This window comes from Pleurodeles waltl, chromosome 7, assembly GCF_031143425.1.
Source record: "Pleurodeles waltl isolate 20211129_DDA chromosome 7, aPleWal1.hap1.20221129, whole genome shotgun sequence".
Lineage (NCBI taxonomy): Eukaryota > Metazoa > Chordata > Amphibia > Caudata > Salamandridae > Pleurodeles > Pleurodeles waltl.
The window spans coordinates 796840148-796866600 of record NC_090446.1 but is presented as its reverse complement, the minus strand read 5'-3'; the positions used below and the strand labels follow the sequence as shown (position 1 = coordinate 796866600).

Below are 26453 nucleotides of genomic sequence, written 5' to 3'. Positions count from 1 at the left end.
AGGAGAAATGCAAAGGGTCGCTCCCCTGGGGGCAGATCTTTTTCTAGGCCATTTCTGACCCCCTTGGGGGCAGATCGGCCTATTTTTATTAGGCCAATCTGCCCCCAAGGGGGGGCAGAAACCACTAGACACCAGGGATTTATTTTTTATATGTACACATAAGGGGAGCAAATCATTTTACGGCTGTTTCTGCCCCACTGGGGGCAGAAACCCCCTAGACACCATGTATTTTTTTTGTGTTTTTTTGTTATATGAGGGGAGTGACCGTTTAGGCAAGGGTCGCTCTCCTGGGGGTGGGGAAATTTATTTTAGGCCATTTCTGTCCCCCTTGGGGGCAGAGCTGCCTATTTCTATCAGACCAATCTGCCTCCAAGGGGGGCAGAATCCACTAGGCACCGGGGATTTTTTTTTGCGCCAATTTCACGCAAGGGGAGTGACCCCTTAGGCAAGGGTCGCTCCCCTTGGGGGGCAAATTTATTTTAGATCATTTCTGCTCCCCTTGGGGGCAGAACGGCCTATTTCTATTAGGCCGATCTGCCCCCGGGGGGCAGAAACAACTTAGGCACCAGGGATTGGTGTGTGTGTTTTGTTTGGGGGGGCAGCCCCTTGGGCAAGGGTCGCTCCCTATGGGGGCACATTACTGTCGGCCATATCTGCCCCCTTTGGGGGCAAATCGGCTTATTTTTGGAAGGCCCATCTGTCCCCAAGGGGGGGCAGAAAGCCCACCAGAGACCAGGGAAGATTTTTTTTCAAAATAAGAGGGTGGGGGTATGGCCATACCCCCACCGCAAATAAATGGGGCCCAAGTTGTTCTGCCCACCAGTGGGCAGATGGGGCAATTACTCCCGATCCACACCTCAGGGGGCAGGAAGTCTACTAAATGCCAGGGAATTAAAAAAAAAAAAAAATAGTGGGGTGGTGGCTACCAACCAGTAGGGGCATGGTTATGCCCCTACCCCAACTGAAGGGGGTAACAGTCTTTCAGCTCTCCCCAGCACACTAAAACATCTTATCCCACGGCAAGCAAGTGGACATTTGATTATTTGGGATTTTGGTTTTACATTTGGGCCATGAGAGCTTGGCTAACTCTCAAAATTGTCCCACTTGGAATGGTGAGGGCTGCACTTTTTGGACTTTGGGACGCTGCCATGTGGAAAAATCCACAAGACCTAGACACATCTGAAAACTAAACATCTGGGTGAGTCCAGGGTGGTGTGCTTCACATGCACCCCGCACCATTTTCTTACCCACAATGCCCTGAAAACCTCCAACTTTGCTGGAAATCACGCATTTTCCCACAATTTTGTGATGGAACCTACTGGAATCTGCAGGAATCCACAAAATTCCTACCACCCAGCATTGTCTCATCTGTACCGATAGAAATTCTGCCCCACTTGTCAGCCTAAAAATGTTTTTTTCCAAAATGCCCTTTTGGACCCGCTTTGGTTCCCCCTCAATTTTGACATGTTTTTGGCTCTTCCCTGTCACAGGCACTTGGCCCACCTACACAAGTGAGGTATCATTTCTACCGGGAGACTGAGGGGAACGTTGGGTGGTAGGAAATTTGTCCTGGTGCAGTGATCCCACACAGAAATGTGGAAAAATTTGATTTTTTTTTTCTAAATTTGAGGTTTGCTGAGGATTCTGGGTAAGAAAACACCAGGGTATCCATGCAAGTCACACCTTTCTGGACTCCCTCGGGTGTCTAGTTTTCAGAAATGTCTGGGTTTGGTAGGTTTCCCTGTATGGCTGCTGAGCCCAGGACCAAAAACGCAGGTGCCCCCCGCAAAAACAGGTAGTTTTGTATTTGATCATTTTGATGTGTCCAGATAGTGTTTTGGGGCATTTCCTTTCGCGGGCACTGGGCCTATCCACACAATTGAGGTACCATTCTTATTGGAAGACTTGGGGCAACACTGGGTAGAAGGAAATTTGTGGATCCTCTCAGATTCCAGAACTCTGTCACCGAAATGTGAGGAAAAAGTGTTTTTTTGGCCAAATTTCGATGTTTGCAAAGGATTCTGGGTAACAGAACATGGTGAGAGCCCCACAAGTCACCCCATCTTGGATTCCCCGAGGTGTCTAGTTTTAAAAAAATGTGCAGGTTTGGTAGATTTCCCTAGGTGCCGGCTGAGCTGGAGGCCAAAATCTAGAGCTAGGCACTATGCAAAACACACCTCTGTTTTCTGTACAAAAATGTGATGTGTCCACGTTGTGTTTTGGAGTATTTCCTGTGGCGGGCACTATACCTACCCACACAAGTGAGGTGCCATTTTTATCAGGAGACTTGGGAGAACATAAAATAGCAAAACAAGTGTTATTGACCCTTGCGTTCTCTACATTTTCTTCTTCCAAATATAAGACAGTGTGTAAAAAATATGTCTATTTGAGAAATGCCCTGCAATTCACATGCTAGTATGGGCACCCCAGAATTCAGAGATCTGCAAATACCCACTGCTCCTCAACACCTTATCTTGTGCCCATTTTGGAAATACAAAAGTTTTCTTGATACCTATTTTTGACTCTTTATATTTCAGCAAATTAATTGCTGTATACCCGGTATAGAATGAAAACCCACTGCAAGGTGCAGCTCATTTATTGGCTCTGGGTACCTAGGGTTCTTGATGAACCTACAAGCCCTATATATCCCCGCAACCAGAAGAGTCCAGCAGACGTAACAGTATATTGCTTTCAAAAAGCTGACATAGCAGGAAAAAGTTACAGAGTAAAACGCAGAGAAAAATTGCAGTTTTTTTTCACCTCAATTTCAATATTTTTTTTATTTCAGTTGTTATTTTCTGCAGGAAACCCTTGTAGGATCTACACAAATTACCCATTGCTTAATTCAGAATTTTCTCTACTTTTCAGAAATGTTTAGGTTTCTGGGATCCAGTATTGGTTTCACACCCATTTCTGGCACTGACTGGAAGGAGGCCGAAAGCACAAAAAATCGTAAAAATGTGGTATGTTCCAGTAAAATGCCAAAATAGGGTTGAAAAATTGGGTTTTTTGATTGAAGTCTGCCTGTAGCTGAAAGCTGTGAAGATGGTAATTTTAGCACCGCAAACCCTTTGTTGATGCCATTTTCAGGGAAAAAACCACAAGCCTTCTTCTGCAGCCCTTTTTTCGCATTTAAAATAAATAATTGTTTTTAAAAAAAATAGAATTTTTCACTGTATTTTGGCTAATTTCTTGGCCTCCTTCAGGGGAACCCACAAAGTCTGGGTACCTCTAGAATCCCTAGGATGTTGGAAAAAAAAATGCAAATTTGGCGTGGGTAGCTCATGCGAAAAAAAGTTATGAGGGCCTAAGCGAGAACTATTCCAAATAGGCAAAAAAAGGCCTGGCACAGGAGGGGGAAAAGGCCTGGCAGCGAAGGTGTTAACATATAAAAATGTTTATAATTTACTGTACATTGAATATACATGTTTCTGTAGTTTTCATAATTATTTGTAATAGTCATATTTTTTAGGAATCAAGTTGATTAGTGTTACTTATTATTTTAGATTCATATTTTAATATTAAATTGCTATACATCAAATTATTTTCAGGTTGCATATATTTGCATGAAGTATTTTATTTTATGTTACAAACATTTTAATTACATATGAATACATTTACTTATGTATTGACAATATTTTTGTAGCTTTTATTCTAGTATTTTTCATTATATATCTCTGTAAAGATTCAAATTTAGACTTTGATATTTTCTCCATGATATATTTGTCTATGGATATTTTGGTGGTCAATATTTGGTCATAGAAATAAGCCAAATGGTCATTAACAAGACATTCCTCACCACTCTGTAGTCTCCACATAAAGTTTACTACTGTGCTTGTTCACATTTATAGGTCCTTGCAGACACACAGCTCTGTTCCTTCCTTACTTAGTATAACAAAATAATGAGGTAACCCAAAAGAAGCCCTAAGGCCTGAGTATGATTTGGTACAAACGAAATGGTCCCAAGGGATAATATGAAGAAGAGAAACTAACTTCCACAGATCATAAAATATTACTGTTAGTATCTCGAGCCAGCAAGTGTTCAAAACAAGAGAGAGGAGTGAGCAAATACAACAACAAAGCCAAACCAAAAAAATTGTAAACAGTTAAAAATTAATAAAAGACTGGTAATGTATACCCATTATTCCATATACAAAGGTTGCTCCAATATGTCCAAAAAGTGCTCATGCATAGGTGGCAGGTGACAATTTTTTTTTAAACAATAAGATGTAAATTACAATTTGCAGTTCATGCAGGTAACTGCATGTAGCATGTCTGAGGTAAACGTAAATAACCCAATTGACATGTATGAAGTGAAGGTGTGTGGTATAAGCAACACACTTTATTAGGATACTAGTTAATTCGGGGGCGTGTAGAAGATGGCGACCATATCGGACGCTCTTTAGCGAGCTCCGCACGGGGCCCGAACATTATCCTGTTTCATTCCTACCACAGGGGTCCCTTCAACAGTGAATGATCCTGCGAGCCTGATCCTTACAGGCAGGACCTCTGGAAAATAACGGCGAGGTGAAATGCGGCACGGTAGGACCCGACCTGCTCGAGACACTTGAGGGCGTGAATGCAACAAAGATGGCGGCTCACTTTTGCTGCGTGGCCTAGCGCCGTGGGCTGGGTCCATCGGGGGACTGTGAACGCGTACCTGTTGTCTTCCATGACTGCTGGGATCGGCTGGGGTGCCCCGAGATTGCTTTCACGTGGCACGAGCTTTCCGGTGCTGCGCTTGACAGCGAATACCTCCGTCTTTGTACTGACGATGGGCAGATGTGGCGCTGCTGAAGCCGAGGGGCCATCACCATCCCGGAGAACAATGAAACAGTAGGTGCACCACCGCTGAGGGGACAGCAGGGCATACAATACAACTGGCACTGATGTGCATGACCCCAACACCAGTTGCACGCTTGATTTCTACCAAGCCGGAGATGGACGTCTTCGTACTGCACAAGCCCTAGGGACAACGTGTATGCGGGCACATGCGGGCCAGAACTACTGCTTAATGGCCACACCGTCATAAGTTAATGAACTAAAACAAGCTCGGCACTCCAAGCATATAATTTGTCAGCGCCTACTTGAAGGAATATCGGCCCATGCAAGACTATACCGAACCACCTGATCGCATTATTTGTGGGAACCTGCGATGGATCCTAATTGTTAGCTCTCTCTTCCTTGGCCTTCATGCATGACATTGTAACAACACACACAGACTACAGACAGGCACACTTATTCTCATTCTTATTCACTAACTACATAGCGCTATGACTCTAGTGACGTTATAGTACTGCTGTTTGGGTGCCTCGTCATCCAGTGACGGACCCTCTATGTGACAGTGCCGCTGCTGTGCCGCCACTCACAATGAATCAATAACACGAGGAACTGCTCGCTGCCATAGCTCTCCTTCTTGCAAAATCATGGGGAAACCCGCAGCCCGCCAGAACAATGGGGGACACCATGCACACAGCCGTGAAAGAATCCACGGATTCATCATCACAAATTGAACAGTTCCGTCACTTGGAATCCATGTTTCATAGTCACTCTGAGAAATCTGAAAAAATTCTAAGCGCAATACTAGATACTAAAACCTCGCTGTAAACTAAGATTGACTCGGTTTCTTTGGAAGTGAGCTTGTTGAGAGCGGACCATCGTAAACTTACAGAAAGGGTCAACCAAACAGAAGCAATCACACAAACTGTATCGTCGACTTTCCAATCAATGCAAATGCAAATAACGTCCATGCAGGAAGAACAAAATTTCCTTCACCGCAGAGCTGAAGACGCAGAGGGCCGCTCACGACGCAACAACATCTGCTTTATTGGAGTCCCTGAGTGTTCTGAGCTCCACAGTGCCGAACTGTTCTTGGAAAATTGCCTTCTTTCAGTGGTGCTTAAAGATAGCACACCCCCTTTGTTTTCCATAGAAAAGGCCCACCGTATACCGGATCATCCCCCCCAAAGTGGGAGCTCCAACCATCCCTCTCATAGCTCACCTATTGAATTTCTGCGACAGCGATTTGATCCTTCAACTGTTCCGTACCAAGGGACCTTGGCACTTTGAAAACACATTGATTTCTGCGTATCCAGATTATACAATGGAGGTGAAACGCAAAAGGGGGTCCTACATGTTGGTTAAACAACGGCTCTGTGCCAAATACACTCTTCTCTTCCCAGCAAAACTTAAAGTCAGGGATCAAGAGAAAACACATATTTTCCAGAGGATGCATGGACCTGGCTACATGCCTAAGGCCTGGCGGCAGCAATGGGAGGACAAACAGAGATGGACACATGGGTCACCCCTGAACCAAGACGACATCGGAGGAACCCACCATACTCCCGCCCGATCAAACACAGACAGTGGCAGAACAGGCTTGAGCGGTAGTGACACAATGTTGGAACAATTCCTTTACTGCTCTTCGCTCTGAACATAATTCAACATCGGGATTGGACACTGGATCCATGGTCTCCTTGACAGGCAGCAATAGTACGCCTCACATCACGCCTGGATCAGTGGATGACTTTATCTGAACAAGACAACCAACAACTCTGGTATCACATTCCAACAGCCTCCACTTCCACTCTTGCTCAATGATGAGGCCTTCCCGCGGAGAACTACTACATCAGTTTCCTCCCTTATCATCCACCACGGGCCCTAATGTGGGGCATCTCCATAACGGTGCTGACACCACCCCCACAAGATTTATCTTTGGACATGCAGTTCATCAAGGCAACATGGTAACTGTTACTTAGTGCCTGTTTGGGCACATTGGGAGGTATACTATATAGTTGCGGCCCTGGAGAGATTGTTCTTATTGTTGGGATTATTCCTTATTTTTTATTTGTATGCTGTACCATGCTTCACACTACATTGCTCTGAGCGGCAAGGCTGTTCTGGATATGGGGACATAATAATGCAGATGACTATGAGTGGGTACTGGTACAAGTGCATAGTGGTATTCAGTAAAATATGATCTATTGTACATTGCTTTAGGAATGATGTCTAACACACCACCGCTGACCCGTGCTTCACAATATAGATTCTTGTCCTGGAATGTACGGGGTATGTCAACCTACACCAAGCACTTCAAAATACACTCATATCTCAAACGCCATGGAGTACACATTGGAATGCTTCAGGAGACACAGCTTACAAACTCGGAACTAAACAAGGTGCATTCTAGATGGCAGGGACAAACATACGGCACTATTACTTCTGCATACGCCAGGGGTGTCCTTATATGGGTGGCCCCTGGAACTCCGTTTGCCCTCCTATTGCAGACCATAGATACGGATGGCAGATATGTATATTGGACAATACTTCCTAACAAATGCGGGTTCCACCTCCTCTAGGGCGATGGAATGGGAAACTCACAAAGTGGTAATTCGGGGTCATTGAATGGCTTCGACCTGGGGTGTTAGGCGGCAACTACTACGTGATCTATTTGAGATAGAACAGGACTTACGCCAAGTGGAAATACACGATGCGAAGTATGCTGCATCGCCATCACAACTTCGTCAGCTCCGAACTCGCAGACACAAATTGGAATCCACCTTAAGTAACCATGACTATCGCACACCATGGTACACCAGCTATGTCAATTAGGATGCCTGATGGCACAATGGCCACTTCACAATTGGCCATTAATGACACTTTTCGTGACTACTACCAACAGTTATTTGAGCAACCAGTTGACCTGAGCGTGGAATGTGCACAGGGCTTTTTATGGGATTTGTCCCTTCCTAGGCTCACGGACCCACAACGCACTTCTATAGAGGAACCAATACACTTAGAGGCGATTAAAACAGCTATCACACAAATAGCCCGCAACAAAACACCGGCCACAGATGGTTTGCCCAATTAATATTATGCTACATACCCCACCATTCTTCTCCCTCAGTTATTGGAGGTTTACCAGGAAGCATTTACACGGGGCTCCTTACCACACTCCTTGCAAGAAGCCCTAATTGTGGTGTTACCTAAACCGGGTCACGACGCAACTGATGTACGGTCCTATCACCCTCTGTCCTTACTCAACTTTGACTGTAAAATACTGGGAAAAATATTAGCCAACCAACTACTACATGTAATGCACACATTAGTACATCATGACCAATCAGGCTTTATACCAGGCTGCACCACATTTCTTAATATTAGGCGCCTCTTCCCCTTGATCCACAATACAACAGACTTTGACACTCTGGGATGGGATTTTCTTTTTGCATGTCTAGAAAGAATGGGATTTGGACCTCATCTCTTACGATGGGTTAAAACGATGTATGGGTAACCATTGGCCAGGGTGAAGACAGGTCGGATTATATTGAGCTGTGTTAATCTACACCGTGGTGCACGACAGGGCTGCCTACTATCGCCGCTCCTATTTGCCTTGGCCATGGAACCACTGGCATGCTACCTGCGTACTCAAGCTGAAGCCTGGGGGATATGGGACTTACAGCGGTTCCACGTGGTGTCCCTGTATGCGGACGATGCTGTAATATATATTAGGGATGTATGCACTACACTAACTGAGATAGAACAACCGCTATCACGCTTTGGGAAGGCCTCAGGTCTCCAGGTCAACTGGCCTAAATCATGTGTGTTCCCGCTAGTGTTATGTCCCCCACTGAAAGATCTACTGGATATAGTTCACACCTGCAATGGCACTATGATACTTTATAATATCTAGGAGTTAATATCTATCACACACCTAAAAAACCTTCTTGATGGCAACTTACATAGAGCATTAGCGAGTATACGCTCATCCCTTACTTTTTGGCGATCACTGCCATTATCGCCGATGGGCAGGGTGGCAATATCCAATATGTTAATCCTACCCCGGCTGCTGTATTGTTTCTCGGCTCTACCTATAGCGATACCACATGCCTTCTTTAAAACATTGAATAGCTTGCTTTTGGACTTAAAATGGGGGGACAAATGCCGCAGAGTACCCTCTCCAAGCTCCAAAGACCCTTACAAGAGGGCGGTCTGGGTGTCCCACATTTTGAGACATACTATGCAGCGGCGCAATTGCAATGGCCAACCTCATGGCTAACCTCCCAGCTACACCCGGAAGCATGAAACATACAGGCCCATCTGGGAAATGTTGTGCTATACACTTGGTTAACTGACACCAATCGAGTTGGTTCCACTACGACCCCACTATTGAAAGTAGCACACACATGTTGGCACCGTTACTTACATCTCAAAGGACCCTATACTCCTTACTCACCGGAGATATCAGTATGGGACATTCCCACGATAAAACATAACACACAAGTCCATGCCTGAACCCATTGTATAGAAAAAGGGGCCACCGGAGCGGGACATTTCTTTTCGGAGGGCATGCTGAGATCCTTCCCGGAAATGATTACAGCCTATGACATTGCACCGGACAATTTCTCACTTATTACACTATACTACAAAGCATGCGTCATCTTTGGGGTACAGTGGCTACCGAACCACCTACATCTCCTGCATTACACTCCATCTAATCAACCACGACCACTAAACGTGTTATTACCACCCTGTATACAGCACTGCACGTGCCCACCAGTACCCCTTTACAAACAGCACACGAAAAGTGGAACAAGGCACTGCCATACCCACGGACTGCACTAGATTGGAACTTAGCTCTACACTTAATTAGAGAATTCCCGTAATGCCCGGTTCAGGTTTACCCAATTAAATTTTATATATTATGCATATTTGGACCCGCAATGCCTCCAACGTATGTACCCTACACATGTCCACGTTGTTCCTTCCCCTCAGCTGGATTATATCGTATGGTGTGGGACTGTCCAATCCTACAGACTACTTGGCACAAAATTACCAAGGTGATATCAGAAATGACCGCTTATCCTCTACCCGTGACCCCAACCTTTTGCCTGCTAAGTATTCGCACAAAGTGAAAAGGAGATAAATACCTTCATAGGTTTATTGACCTAGCATTTGTAGTTTTCAAATGCAAAATAGCCATGTCATGGAAATCCCCGACTCCACCACCCATATCGCAATGGCTAAAACACTTACTGATGTGGTCTAAGGCAAAAGCTTATCATCTCTGATGGCTTCGAGCCTGGGGCGTACTTAACACGGGTGTCGAATTTTGGGACCCCCTAGTTCTAAAGGTAGAAGCTAAAAATTATTTGCACCCACCATGTGTCATGCAATAATAACTGACGTACACATTATTACTCCATACCTACATACCCACCCGGATGTCAGCAATGACTGCTTATGCTGCCAATCCCCTCCACCCCCTGGGTACCCCATAGTCCACAACTTACTGCACCCATTTTATCCCACAGTATTGTATACAATTATGTGTAAGCATGGCATTTGTTGCTTTTGTTATTTCTTGTTTTTGATTCTTTCTTATGTTTAATAGTTTTAACAATATATAAACTGGATGTTTGTATATTCATATGTTCTTTAAACAAATAAGGAATGCACCACTGCAATATTTTCCAAATATTTGGTAATTTATCATTATCCATAGCAAAGCTACTTGGAACAACGGAATATTATATTGTATCGTTTGAAATCAAACTTTGTGAAAACCAATAAACTAACATAATAATAATAATAAAAAAAAGGATACTAGTTCATTCCCGGCAAAGCTACTGAGGTTGTAGACGTTTCGACCCAGAGAGAGAAGATCAAACAGAACCTTATGCATGGGTCCTCATCAGGATAAAATGGAGAGGGGCAACTTTAAGTTGGCCACTAATCATCGCTGGGCTGAGCGGGTCAGGTGGCTATAAGCTAAGGCATACGTTCCTATTGGGACCGTTTTGTTGTTTGTACCTCTTCATTACTTACAACAATACAAGTGCTGTATTCCTAAATGTTAGAAATTGGGTTTCTGGTTGGCTAGGGTATGCACCTCAGCCAGGCAGAACCCACCCACTCTAGTCAGGGCAAGGGAGTTACACGTCCAAGATAACCCCTGCTCACCCCCTTGGTAGCTTGGCACGAGCAGTCAGGCTTAACCCGGAGGCAATGTGTAAAGCGTTTGCACAACACACACACACACACACGTGACGCAATATCCCCACCACAAAGGAAACACAACACCAGATTATATGAAAATATACTGTATTGTACACAATGCAATTATCAGACCAAACATCACATATCAGTACTATCCTGCTACCTTAGCAGTTGTCAGAACGTTACACATTAGTTACTCTGCAAATTAGCAATAGTCACACATAACACACAGGTTACTCAGTATTCTGCAACATAAGCAGTAGTCAGGAAACACGTTATCACATTAGAACACTTGTCATAAGAATATCATAAAACGCCCATAGTAGGAACATTAGAAAAAATATGGCAAGTTAGGGAAACATTAACAAGTCTTGCCCATAAAAGGAACATTTGCATATGCCTATGAAACACCATCAAAAAAAGGTAGGCAACATATAAATCAGAAGAAGTCTCTAGTAAGAACTTATGTTCTATATATTGTTCCTTTAACAGTACCTGGCTTGTTGAAGGCACCTCCAGTGCCTAGAAGATAAACAATGGGGCCCCCGGCGCTCCTATGCGCAAAATGGAGGCCTCTGACATCCTTTTGAGGAGAAGAGGGCGGCACGCACCTCCTCTAGACCATTGACGAGCCCCTCCGGGGACCGTGATTACTGGGGGCCATCTAGGAAGCGCTTTTCAAAGCTCTAAGGCCATACTTATAGCCCGGGTTGCGGCGGTGATTCCAGCATGAAACAGGTGCCTCAAAGTGCCTGCGGGCACAGAAGAGCGCACTCTCAGCGCAAAGGGGATATCAAGGCAGCACTCCTCATGCAGGGAAAAGTTACAGGGCTCAGGGGCCACGGCACCCTGCCCCTGGGAACAATGAAGCAGGAAGGAGCACAAGGCTGGTGGGTCCAGCTACAGGCCAGCACAAGGGGTGCAGATGATGGCAGTTCCTCCTAGTGACCAGGCAGGTCACAGGTTAGCACAGCAGCAGCAGTCCAAGGCGGTTTCCTGGTGAGTCCATTCAGCAGCGTCTTGTGTCCAGGTTGAATTTCCAAGAGTGTTCAAATTGTGGGGAAAATTCCCCTGTACTTATAGTCAGTTCTTACAGTGTTTTACAATGGTAGGGAGAGGAGGTTCCAGCCAGTTACAACTGGTTCTGGGAGTGCCCCCTCTCTCCTTTCAGCACAGGCTCCAAACATCAGTGGGGGTTAACAACCCTTTTGTGTGAGGCCAGGGCACAGCCTTTACAAATGCAGGTGTGCCCCGCCTCTCCCTTCTCTCAGCCCAGGAAGACTATTCAGTATGCAGATGCACCTCTGTGACACCTCCACCCTCCCTGTGTACAGGCTGTCTGAAAAGTATGCACAAAGCCCCAACTGTCACTCTGCCCAGACGTGGATTGGAGTCAAGCTGCAAAACACCAGAGTCATAAGCACAGATAAATGCGCACTTTCTAGAAGTGGCATTTCTGTGATAGTAATAAAAAATACACCCACACCAGTAAGCAGCATTTATTATCACCATCACAACCACACCAAACATGCCTACGCTACCCCTCATAAATCAGACAATACCCCTTACACATAAGGCAGGGCATTTCTAATGCAATCCTATGAGAAGGCAGCACTCACAGCAGTGAGACACCAAGTTAGGCTGTTTGTCACTACTAGGACAGGCCATGCAATATGGCACATGTCCTTCCTTTCTACATACATGTCACCCTGCCCATAAGGCTAGCTAGGGCGTACATTAGGGCTGACTTACATGTAGTAAAGGGGGAGTTCTGGGCCTGGCAAGTAAGTTTAGATGCCAGGTCCCTGTGGCAGAAAACTGTGCACACAGGCCCTGCGCTAGCAGGCCTGAGACAGGTTTTGAATGTCTACTTCAGTGGGTGGCGCAAGCAGCGCTGCAGGCCCACTAGTAGTATTTAATTTACAGGCCCTGGGTACAAGGGACTTATAGGTAAATTAAATATGCCAATTAGGTATAAGCCAATCATACCAACTTTAGATGGGAGAGCACCTGCACTTTAGCACTGGTCAGCAGTGATAAAGTGCTCAGAGTCCTAGAGCCAACAGTGAGAGGTCAGAAAAACCAGGAGGAAGGAGGCAAAAAGACTGGGGATGACCCTGCGTAAGGCAAAAAGTCCAACACTAAACTAGGCTTAAAATGGCAAAATAGTTTGAGAGACACAGGTAGAAATGCAAGGAAATCTTTTCTGTAGCTTCGTCTGTGTAAGCACATAATGGAAGCATCAGAAGGACGCAGGTTGTGTAGAATCACATTTGCTCCAGTAATCATGCCCTTTCCACAGACCTACACTCTGAACTTCAGTAGGCCTAACACTTCATTTAAATTTCTCTCACAGGAGAATTTTTCTACGTTGTGAAGGTGTGAGCGAGTTCTTTTGTCCACTGTCTGTAAGCATACATTTTCGGACACATGCTTGCCAGAGAACAATATGTAGTGGTTTACACAAGGAAAGAAGAACCTTCACCACTGTAGTCTGCCACTGGCTCCTCCAATAACAGTTCATAACTTTAGCCTTAGGCTCTTCTAAAGACTACATGTAGGACACCATACAAAAAGATCAGGCACAATTTATGCACACACTGGACCCAAGCCCGGTCCCTCCACTGTGTTTTGTTTTAGTGAATAGATTAGATGACATTGCTTTGACAAATGTTACTTTAAATGCTTTTAAAATTATATTACTAGGTGAATTGTCAGAGAAGCCATAAAGCTTGGCATTCAACGCACAGGCTTGTTTTGGATCAGTGGTAGTCATGCTTTATTTTGGGAGAGCATGTACTTCCTACTTCCATCCAAAACCAGAGTAAAGATTTTTTGGGGCAGTAGCTGACACAGCCATCAAAATGACAGATTTTTTGTTTTATTTTATAAAAAGCAAAACAAGACTAGCTTTTGGTGATATGCAGCCAAAACTTATCAGTTGTGCTTTTTTAAATTTATCACAGTAAGAGTATGAAATGTAGAACACTCCCTGAAAAAGAGGACGGCACAACATTTTAATGGAGTCTGGCGCATTATCTTTAGGAGCAAACATTAATTTTCATCACCAACAACATGATGATTTGGATCATTTAAAATGCAAAAAATGAGTTATATTGTATTTTTATTGTCTTTCTGTAATTTGTAGCATTTCAAATTATGTGCATGAGAGTAGAGGCAATGAAACCATCCTATTTGAACAGAAACAAATAATGTTCACTGTGCCTTTTAAAACCTTGTTTCCAAACACCCCTCTACCCATTTTCACTTTAGACTGTTGAACATCTAGAAGATCCTGCCACAGTGGAAGGAACCTAGCCAACAACTTTGTGATGACGGTTGTCAGCACATTAATCATCCATTCAAATAGTACCACATAGAAGAAATACTTGAAAGAGCTACTGCATGCAAAGTCATTCCTTGCATTACAAGGTTTCTAAGATGTCTAGGTTTCTTAACATGTACTTCATATTTCTCTTTACTCATGTCTTTCTACCTTCTAACTTTTACATATGTTTCATACTGTATACATTCACATGGGCAACAATACAGTATTACAGATGAACAGCACCATAAATGTACATACTTAAAAAATAAAATATCACTCTTATTCATTATGTATCTAGAGCCAGAAATTATGTCCTGGATCTTTTGCCACTACACTATTTGTGAAGTTGACTACATCGGAATGACATTATTTCAAGAACTGACAAGGGACACATATGTTTTGTATTTAACATGCTTCATGAGGATGGTGGTCTAAAACAGAATAGAGTATCAGTCGAATCTCTTGCTGTCTTGGTTTTATGAAAACAAGGTATTTATTTCTCAAGCAAAAGGAAAAGTCATTCTTCCTGTTAGAAGATCAAGTACTAAGTGCTAGAAATGTTTAATCAAACAATAACATACAACATTTATGAAAGCATATGATTTTATTATCAGGCAGATGCTCTCAGAAGTCATTAGCATTAAATCAGAAGCATTATGTTTTGGATATTTCAGTTACTGAACTAGCTACTTTTTGTTGATTTCCGCAACTTCAACTTCTAACAGATAGATTACAAAATACGAACAGGGCACTTTTAAACACCCAAGCTGTATGAAGTGAAATAGGTTACCATATTACCAATGAATATCTAATTTAGAATACATTTTAGTCAAAATTAAAGGATACAGGATGAAAGAATAAAAGATGGATGATCTGGGAAACAAAGGATTTAAAAAACATGCAGTCTCACCTTTAGCTTTGCTATCTAGTTTCTGTTTGCTAAAGAAGTGTACAATAGGGGCTGCATCAGTAGCACAACATTGGTTGATCATTAAACTTGGAATCAGAATTGTATTCCTAATTGAGCTTAGACTGAAGTCATACAGACCACCAAAATTACTTAGTATTGTATAGTGAACTTAGTCAGGAAGAAAAGAATTATGCTTCTTTCAAATAATCAAAATGCTGTGAAAATTGACACAGAAATAGTGATGACCACTTTGAAGTTGGATTTGTTTGAATAGCTCACAAAAAATGTGTGCTTTTCCTTGCACATTTGGTAAATCAATTGTGAGACAACGCTACTCATTGGCCATCACTACTTTTGACGCCTCATGGAATAATGGATGATTTGCAGGGAACCATGGTGTATACTGGTGGATGTGATGCTTTATTGTATGTATGATATTGTGGTAGGATAATTAACATGTGAGCTGATTTAGAGCAGCTCCTTTCCTGAGTGCCCCGGGTATTTGAGGACTGGGCTATTTTGGAATATTGGTCCATGTTTTTGTTACATGTCAGTATTTTCTACATTGTTTCTTTTGCAGGTCAACTCTATGTAATGGACTACATCCCTCGCAAAATTAAGTCAGGTATTGGATTTTGGTCTTTCTGATTTGCTGGTTCATACATAAGCATCCAGATCACCAGATGCATACAGATTTCATTTACATTTCTTTCTAAGATTTGAAATAAAAATTATCATTTTTCTCATTTTGTGGCACAGCCAAATATGATATTTTCTTTTACTAGATCATCATTTTCTAAGGATCAGTATGTTACTGTATTTGGTTATATCATGTGCATGTGTCTAATACGTAGGGAAGCACACATTTAAAGTAGGCTGACCTGTGCTAACTAATTATGGTTTATGGCAATATATCACTAGTTACTGATAGTATTGATTTTTCAGTGATAACACATTCTGTCACATGTGAACAGTAGGCAGTCAGTTACCACATCAGTGCTGAAAGTTCATGTGGGCTCTGCATTGAAACATAAAAAGCACTTTGTTTCAAATTTTATATTTTCTTCACTATGTTTTTGTGACATAAAGCATGGCCTCTTAAAACCAGTATTACCACCATTTAACTCTGACTTCTCTACTACTAAAGTTCCAGGGAGTCAGGTTGTAATGTCTTGAGTTAGAAGGCTTGGTTAAGAAGGTCAAATAGGAGGTGTTACTGTGAGGCAGTTTATTCATTATATTGTGTGTCCATTAAATACATTTTATTGTAAAGATTATGAAATGTCTATAAAGAATTTTACTGATAGAGTTAGTTTTTTAAGATTACACTATTCTAAATATGACAGAGCCATACAGATGCCACATACCTTACACATTATGTGTTCCTGGTCAATTGAGGTTAGGCCCAAGAAAGTCCCTACTTCAAATAATCAGACAAAAGTTAACACATTCCGTTTTGAGCAGTAAGCTGTACACTTGGCTAAATGCCACCATACACTTTCTGGTCTCAAATTCTCTTGGCAGTCCTATTGTTGAGAAGTTTGGATAATGATTTGGACTTTTGTTCTATTGCAAGATTGGTGAGAGAAGGTTCTGTTGCCAAGTTTGAATTCCACAACCATTGGACTGGATGTGGGCTATGACAGACTGTACAAAGCAGGGATGCTACAAAAAAAACTGGTATGACTGCTGGAATAGAGTTGTATGTTTAATGCAGCTTCAATAGACATCTGGTACTTTTAGATGAAGCATTACTTTAACATTTATACAAGAAGCATTAGTATTAGCATATAATAGGCCATTTATGAAGGTACCACACAAGTTTTAGAGGATATGAGTAATAGGAATCCAGTGTGAATGTGACTGCAGCTATATTAGTGGAATTGTTCTCTTTACTTTCTGCTCCACTTCACCAACAACTTTATGGGACAGTGTTTTTAATTCATGCCTATAGCAGTGGTGTTACCTGATTAGGGAAGTAAATCTAATGCCTTGTTCTGCCTAGTCCTACTGCTGGCACTTAAATTCACTTTTTGATCAGACATGTTTATAAAATATTCATTTATTAATTCATTTGGTTGTTGTTTGAATCTTTAAGTGTAACCGTTTGGTTACTCTGCACATGTGGAACATGTCAGGAAGAAAGGTCTAATGTTATTCAGCCACAATCCCAAAATCCTTGCACATTTTCATTGAGGGCTAGACTTAAAAGTTCAGTTTTCAAAACCTTTATAAACCACTTGGTAATTTGGTTTAAATCTCAGATTATGGATGAAGATGATCCGTAGTTTAGGTCTAATGCGCCTGAAAGAAACTCTGTTTCTGAGAGACAAAAACTGAACAGAAGTTCCCTGTTGTTGTACAGTTATTGCACAATTTCTCCAAATACTCTGGGCAGATGCCCTACTATAATAGCACAACACAACACAGTTCTAAATCAGGCTCAAGGAGCTAAAGAAATGCATTTAACGCTTATAACATCACATTTGTCATGCATTTACTTTTCCATTTGTTTTACATCTAACCTCATTATTGTTAGACATGTATTCTCTGTGTTTGCAATTGTTGATTGTCATTGTTCTGGATGTAGGCAAAGTTGCATTGAACAATGTTGTGAACATATTCAAATATTTTGAAATAATGTTCTGCAATTGTGTTTGTGTCAGGCCTACCTTACAAAAATGGACAGCTCTGCATAGTCTTCTGAATTATTGGTCCGATTCACAAAAGGAAAATAGTAACAAAAATGACTTATAATTGAGTATTTCACAAGGGAAATCTGCTTGATAAACAACTGGAAGTAATAGTGCATTCTATATATGTACTTTTGCAGTACTAATATGCATCCTATTGACACATAAAATAAGACACCCATAAGGAATTCAGTTCAAAGCAAGTTCTCTCTGTTGTGCACTGGAAGAAAGCCCTTCCTCTTAGCAAAAATACTCCAGCTCCAATGGGGCATAAATAATGACATTTATAGCAATAAGGGCTAATTTATCAAAGGATTTTGCCCATTGTGTGTCTATAGTGAAAAACATTCATATATACAGACCTAAATGTGGTTAATCAATTTTCTATTTTTCAATAGTCCATTATAATAGAAGCCAAGGCACCATGGCAAGTGCAGTCCAAATTGTTATATTTCTATTTGTGCTTCACCATGTGCACATTTCCCTGAGAAAGTCTTCAGGAAGATCTCAAAGCCAAAATGCTTGCTTTGTATGAAAAACATATATGTGCATCAGCAGCAGGCACCTTCGGAAGAATCTGTGATTTGCACATGCAAATCAATTAAATGTATGAAAGTTATAAACACTACACATGTGGGTAAGCATAGCATACACATGGAATGAGTTACTCAATTTAGTATGAACCTTCCTTTGTGAATCGGTCAGAATGTTGTCTGTAGTCCAACACCCAATAGCTATGTGCTTTCAAATACATGTGTTTCATGTGCCACAGAAACAAAGACACTAATATATGTACATAAGTATGAATACCTTTATGTGTATGTACAATATTATTGAGAATACATTTAGCTTAGTGCATGCTGTCATTGTTACAAAGTATTATATTACATCTAGACCCTATGTTCATTTACATGTTGGAACATTCTTGCACAATCAAGTATGTGTTACCATTTGTGATGCATAGTCAATGCCCATTTGGGTAGAGGTGTTTTATGCTTACTACCCTCTGAGCTCTGAAATATTTATCATAATGATGATATTGTACTGTCAAATATTTTGTAGTTTTCATACATACGTGCACACAGATATGCTATGTGATCAATATATAATTATATAATAATGCATTTTATGAATTGCATAGTCTCATAATGTACATCATTTATACATGCATTTAGCTCAAATACATGACATTTAAGAGTATGCAACTGCCGTGGTCATGAAAAAAAACAGTAGTTCCTAAAGTACATATATCTCTTAATAATAATGGCACTCCTCATGTGCCAAATACAGCTATTAAATCTGTGGTAAACCCCTAATGTGATAAAGAAATCAACCATGAATTCCCACCTAATTGTATAAGAGATTGTTAATTTGGAGGATGTATATTAATGCTTAATCATCATTACTACTTCTTATATTTTAAAATACCTTTTAATCATTTTGTATTAGTTATTTTTATTATTATTATTTCTTTTTGTACAAAAGGTAGATTGAGTCAGCGATTTTCAGAAAGGGTTTTTTAAATACATACATATGAATAAAAAAAAAAATAATGGATCTAATATTCAACTGGCATCCCTAATAACTACCTTAACTCAGAAAGGAGGGGTGTCGGGTGAATGTGTCCATGTATTTGATCAATACTGTTCCAGGTGAGGTTGACAGAACCCTGACAACGGACTGATATGAAGGCACAAGTTGTGGAATTTTAGACAAAGGCTGCAAAAATCATAATGGAAAGATACTTTCCTGTGGGTTTTTGCAATGGAATTTTGATATTAATGTCAATGCTAAAGTTGAATTTAAACATGTATGAACGTCCCGAAGCTCCGAAATACTTGAACGCCTGCATTTCACCCTCCATGAACTACACAACCATAACTACTCACAATGCAAAGCTCTGCATATTACACTTATCACAGATGACATCCCATGAAATAAGGCCTAGCCTGGTGTGTAACACATGCCTAGCCTGTGGTCTTGCCCTGTTCCTAGTGCACACAGAGGATTTTTGTGTTGTGCAGTATATGCACAGGGCATGGTTTGTGATCAAGGAGTGTTGGCAGGTTGCACCGGACACAAGGCTTGAGGTTGATTCATGTGCTTTAAACATTAAGCATAACAATTTGCATAACAGTAACAAAAATGTCACCACATTCCAGTAACCAGAGGTCCCATTCCTATGTCTGTGGCTTGGTGAAGCTATATTCAGTAAGCTATACAAAATTAGCAAAAACTGTCACAGAAAAAAAGGAGTCAGATAGGAAAATGGTGTGAAAGACTAAGGGCCTCATTATGAGGCTGGCGGTCCCATGACTGCCAGCCTCGCTGTGATGGTCTGACCGCCACATTATTACCCTGGACCGCTATCCCCGCTGGGAATGAAGGCCTGATGGGTCGATGGCGGCTGGAGTTGTAACCAGCCACAACAGGGCTGAACTCAGCGCTGCCTGGATGATTACAACCCCACTTTCTTCAAGCCTTTCCCTGGTGGGGACACTGTCATGGAAAGGCTGGCGGAAAGCCGGTGCTGGACTCGACCGCCCAGCACTGCCAGAATTCTTTGCAAACAGTGCACAGTCTGAGTGTGCTGGAGTGCTATGATATTAGCCTTGGCTCCCTTAAGGGAGCAGAGACCAATATCGTAGCCCTGTTCCCACGATCACCCTGGCGGAAATGCTGAATACAATGTTCCCACTGGTCAGCCTGGCAGAAACATTGCAATATGCTCGGGGGGAGTGTCACAGCCATGGGGGTTGTGTCCTCCCTGTGACTTTAGCGGTCTCATGGTGGGACCACCAAAGTTGTAATCAGGCCCTAAGAAATTTGAATCCACAGGCACATACAGTTCCTGAAAACCCATTGAAAATTATGCTTATCAGAATTGCAGGTCTCTTTGAATCTCTGAGAAATAAATCCCCCAGCAGTAAGGTTGTCACATTATTGCCATGTTTTGGAAGCAAGTCCTGTTCATATGCTCTGGGTATAAAACACCATTCACACATGAAGTCTGTGGGCAGTAAATGCTACACTATAATTATGCACAAACAATAGACCAAAGTGGAAGGCCACCTTCTTTTCAAACTAAACAGAGAATGTATACACTTTATCTGGCACATGCATAAAATGACGTGCATCTTAAGGCTGTAAGAAATGGGTAAAATTCAGAAAGGTAAATTTACATGTGTAGATCTACTCCTCATGTGTTAATCTACTCGTAAATCATGGTGTTGTTTTGCTATTCACCATATCTGAGTTGAGATTTACACCTAGCTATAGATTTATATTTGCCCACCCCCTTCAATGAGTGGGTGATGCATCCTATGAATGAATTTAGGAGGGTAAAGATACTGCAAGTAACTTTTTGCTCATTGGTGAATATTTCCCTACAGGAAAAAGTAAGGACATTCCATAGTTTATTGATTTAAAAATATATACAATTATAATAATTTTAAATAACTAATATTCAGATGGAAATGATAAGCTAATTTAGAGAACATCAACTCTTAAGATTAAATGTGCATTTAATATTTGAGTAATGTAAATGAACGTGTTAAATGTAACTATATTTATTGATAAACAATTAAAAAATACCCACCCTCACTAACATTGATGTTTGTGATTAATTTATATTAAATGTGGTGAAATGTATATATTTAATTAATTGTAATCCTTTTTTTGATATTTTTTTAATTAATTTAAATTCAAACTTCAAATTAGGTGTACTATTTTCGAGCAATAATAGCTACTGAATGTTATTTTACTTCCACATCTCGATTTTTTCAGAAGGCGAGTGTTGTAGTTCTATTGGCTGGGCATACCTGGTGCTTGGCCTAATTCAAGGCTAGACTGGAGTTAATTTAAGCCTTCAAAGCTGGCGTAGCTCAAGAAGTGTATGTTACAAATTAAAAATGACTTAGGTCCTAACTTAGATCTTTTACTACCACCTCGTCCACCGTAATACGATCCCTGTAGGCTATAATGGGATCGTAATACTGCAGAAGGGATAACTGTCACATTTGTGATGTAGTAACCTCCACCGCCATAATCCAAATTTGGCCCTTACTCTTTTTGTAGATGTGTATTTTGTATTGCCATGTTTATGCCAAACTCCTCATTAATTTCCCACTAACCCAACCCATTTTTGTATAATTTTTACATTTTTCTTGCCACTCCTCCAGTACCACCCACATTTACTTCAAAAATGAAAACCTACGTGTAAGATATTCACCATCATGACAGAGATTGTCACACTGAAATGGCAGGAGAGGCAGAGATGAAGACATTCACCTGAAGGTTTGGGAATAGCATTTGGTAGCACGTTGTAGTAATGAGTAGAACTACTGGACTAGTACTTCATATGCACCTGGGTTGAATACACAATCCACAGTGACAAGCAGTGTACTGAGTCTACTATGAGTAGAACGTAGTTTACTCTCCATTAACATAGCAAACATAGGAATGGAAATCTTAAATTCAAATATACAACATACAATATATTTCAATTTAGATATTTATTATAGCTAATTAAACATTCAGTTCGCACATAATATAATCAACATAGAATCAACCAAAAAAATTATAATGCAACCCCCTACCCTAAATGAAACATACATATATGAAAACATAAATAACATACCAGTAAATACGCAAAAATAAACAAATAACACAGAACCAACAAAATCACAAAATAATATACATACAAATTTACAACCGCCTAATACATGAGAGGCTATTTAAACCGCACAATAAAGTTACTGCTTTGATGCTACAATTATGCGTTGTAGTTTGGATTGTATAAATTTCAACATAATAACAGCCAATTCTAGGTTATAATTTCCTGATTCAAATTCTCGTGTTACAGGCCTGATGGTAGCCAATCCTGGTCAGGGCTTCAAATTTGCCAATTTCAAACACTTCATGCCAATGTTCAAGACATGCCAATTTATAAGCCGACGCGCGTTTCGGTGAGTGAAGAAAAATATAAATACACCTTCATCAGGACTTTATGATTCAGTATAATTGGCATACGTACATCTTGTAATCTGCCTATCAAAGAAACATCAAAATTATTCATTACAATTCTTTGCATAGGGGGAAGGCTCGAATCATGTCAGATTTGCAACCAGACCAACTCAAGTGACTTAATTAAGAAAAAACACCGATAAAGTGCCCAAGATCAAAATCTATAAAACCAATGCTTAATAAAGGTAAATAAATCTAAAGATCCAAGGAAAGCACCATTAGTGTCCAGCAAAATACTAGATAAAGTGCAGAAATAGAATCACCTATAGCCTAAAAGTGTTGGATTACCACCGAGAGAATCTAGTCAAGAATAGTAAAAGACTAGTTAGTTTATATTAAAATAAGATAAAATACCTTAGATATGAAAGAACTTAGATATCCCTTGCAGGCTGGATTAAACACTCTCCAACTTCAAATTTGTAGTCCAAAATGAACGACTAACACATGGGTATAGCTAAATGAAGCTATGCTTTCTCACTCTAAAAGCAAACATAATGAAATCATTAGCTTGCACAGGGCAGAAAAGTCCACAGGATAGAAAAGAAAAAATCTGCTCATATGTACAAACGCTAACTACAGACTTACCTACAAGTTCACATGGTTTAAAAAACGTAACCCACAGGGGAAACCCACAAGGATACCAAACTGGTAGGGAACAACTTGCTAACTGCAAGGGAACAGGGGGGGGAGTCATGAGCCAGATAGAAATGACACAATCCAGACGGTATAAAATAATTCAATCCACAAAGGTTCAGCAAAGCTAGCCTACCAGTATCAACAGGATCCAGGACATATGACCAGCACGATGATCTCTCGAGGAGCAATAACCCGTACTTCCCCAGCTGCCTCCTATTTAAACCAAATCACCACAGGTGATGCGATGAACATAGAAACAGGCCCGTAGGGGCCATCTAAGGAAATGGTCAAACATGCGCCATCTTAGAACCGTCAAAACAGCATGAAATATGCCAAAATCTACAGAGAATAAGAGGTACAATCAAACTGTAGAGTCATAGCCATATAGTAGTGGCAAAAGGAAATAACCAAAAATAAAAAATATATATATGTACTGAGTCTACAACATACCTCAGCAAAACAGATCAAGACAGCAAGCTATTTTTGGTACGTGCTGGGGGCACTAAATGTTTACTCTGGTCTGTAGCCAAAGGGTAGATTGGATTTGGGGTGTCTGATGTATAATGTGCAAAGTGTGTCACCAAACACATGCACCACTAATGGTGTGCAGCTTAAGCTTGAATGCCAAGTGTGGTGTCAGAGTGATGACAGACATGTTTAAAACATGATCTGCAGTTTGTTTATGGACGACATATATATATATATATATATATATATATATATATATATATATACACACATACATACATATATATATATATATGTATAGATATATATATCAAACTTCAAATGCTCGAGATAAACTCATGTGCCCCAAGAGGGGTGCTGCAGAGACCGGCACGAGCAAGCCGGTAATTCATAATCCAACAAAAACACAAAATAAAAATATAGCACGCTCAGGATTCAGGGAAAGTGAAAAACATATTTAATCAAAGCACAACGCATTTCGGCTGACACTGCAGCCTTGGTCACGTGATATTCACCACCAATCCACCATTGCTAAATACTATTCATCCATAGACATAAAAATAAGACAAAAACCACAGATACCAGATAAAAGATGGAAAACCATAGAGTCACAACCTCATTAAAAATGCATCAAGGTTATAATAGCTAGTAAGATCTGTACCACTACACACAATTGTCAGATATATAAATAAATATATATAAATATAAAAATATATAATTATACAACCATGTAACCGTATAAATAGACATATATTGGGGTAAATTATCATGCAGAGGCGGGAGGTAAAGTTGTACCATATAGTGGTAGTCCACCGGACTATTATATCATAATAAAATATTATCACTTATAAGCCCAACGGTGAACTAAAACCACACGATGTAAGGGATAATTCAAATAATAAAACCTTAACCACAATAACTGCAATAGTAGTACCCCTATATCACTTTCTATACAGTTGATATTAATGGGACGGACCAACTATATCAAACAAATTCTTTTAACATTTTCTTATCGCAGAATCTGCACTGACAACACCCAATAACGTGCAATGTAGAGAGAGCGGAGGCAAGTGGAAATCAGCACAAATTCCATCCGACCCATTAAATATGAAAAGACATATAAATAAATAAATACATTTAATCAATTGACCATATGTCGCCCAATCTAATCAACTACTAAAAACATTATCATAAAAAATATACTAATTGCAAAAACTGAGATAAAATCTCCTATTTACATAATCTATTGACATTCAAAACAATTAAGTTCTTTTAAATTCTTTTATATTCTTTTAAATTCATTAATGGTAGTCACTCCACACAATCCTATCTAAGGCATTATACCCTATTATGATTGTTTTTCAATTATCATATAAATGGGAATTCAATTCTTCCCCAATATTCAATCCTTTGGGTATCTTAGTCTCCAAGTCTAATATGTATTTTGACTCTTTTTTCCTCAGTGTTAGTTCTCTGTTACCCCCTCTATGGAATGGAGGGACATGTTCAATGCCGAAGTAAGACAACTGGGTCCAATCAGAATTATGTTTTTCTTTAAAGTGCCTTGCTACTGGATAATGTTCATCAATTGAAGTTATTGCACGCATATGTTCCAAAATCCGTTTCTTAACACTGTGTTTAGTACTCCCAACGTACCACCTTTGACATGGACACTCCAATATATAGCTCACAAATGGAGTACTACATGTTATAAATTGATTGATTAACCTGTTTTTACCGGGTTTACATAGTGCATATTGTTTGTGCATAACACTATTACGGCATGCTTTACAATGCCCACAGGGAAAGAAACCTTGTAACCCATGTAGTCTAAGTTGTGACATAGTGGTAATGTCATTAAATCTTAACATATCCTGTAAGGTACGTCCTCTTCTGTACGTAATCTGAGGTCTATTTAGTACTGAATCCCCAATAACGGGGTCACTTTTTAGTATCTTCAATTCTTTGCAATAATATTCTTAATTTGTTTTGTGTCATCATTGTAAGTCATAATAAGTCTGGTGTCATCATTGTCATCCATCTTTTGTTTGGGAATATTGTCAAATAAAATATCAGTTCTTTTTATCCCCTTGATTTTATGACTTACAATGATGACACAAAACAAATTAAGAATATTATTGCAAAGAATTGGAAGATACTAAAAAGTGACCCAGTTATTGGGGATTCAGTACTAAATAGACCTCAGATTACGTACAGAAGAGGACGTAGCTTACAGGATATGTTGAGATCTAATGACATTACCACTATGTCACAACTTAGACAACATGGGTTACAAGGTTTCTTTCCCTGTGGGCATTATAAAGCATGCCGTAATAGTGTTATGCGCAAACAATATGCACTATGTAAACCCGGTAAAAACAGGTTAATCAATCAA

The 26453-nt window shown here is 40.5% G+C and overlaps 1 protein-coding gene across 1 annotated transcript in view; it reads left to right on the top strand.

Annotated features, from left to right (window-relative positions):
* The window catches only part of KCNIP1 (potassium voltage-gated channel interacting protein 1), a 1382576-nt gene that overhangs the window by 445502 nt on the left and 910621 nt on the right, over positions 1 to 26453 (top strand). Inside the window, exon 2 of the mRNA XM_069199338.1 lies at positions 15817 to 15861. Coding sequence (XP_069055439.1) covers positions 15817 to 15861 — 45 coding nt within the window. The remainder of the gene's footprint in view (positions 1 to 15816; positions 15862 to 26453) is intronic.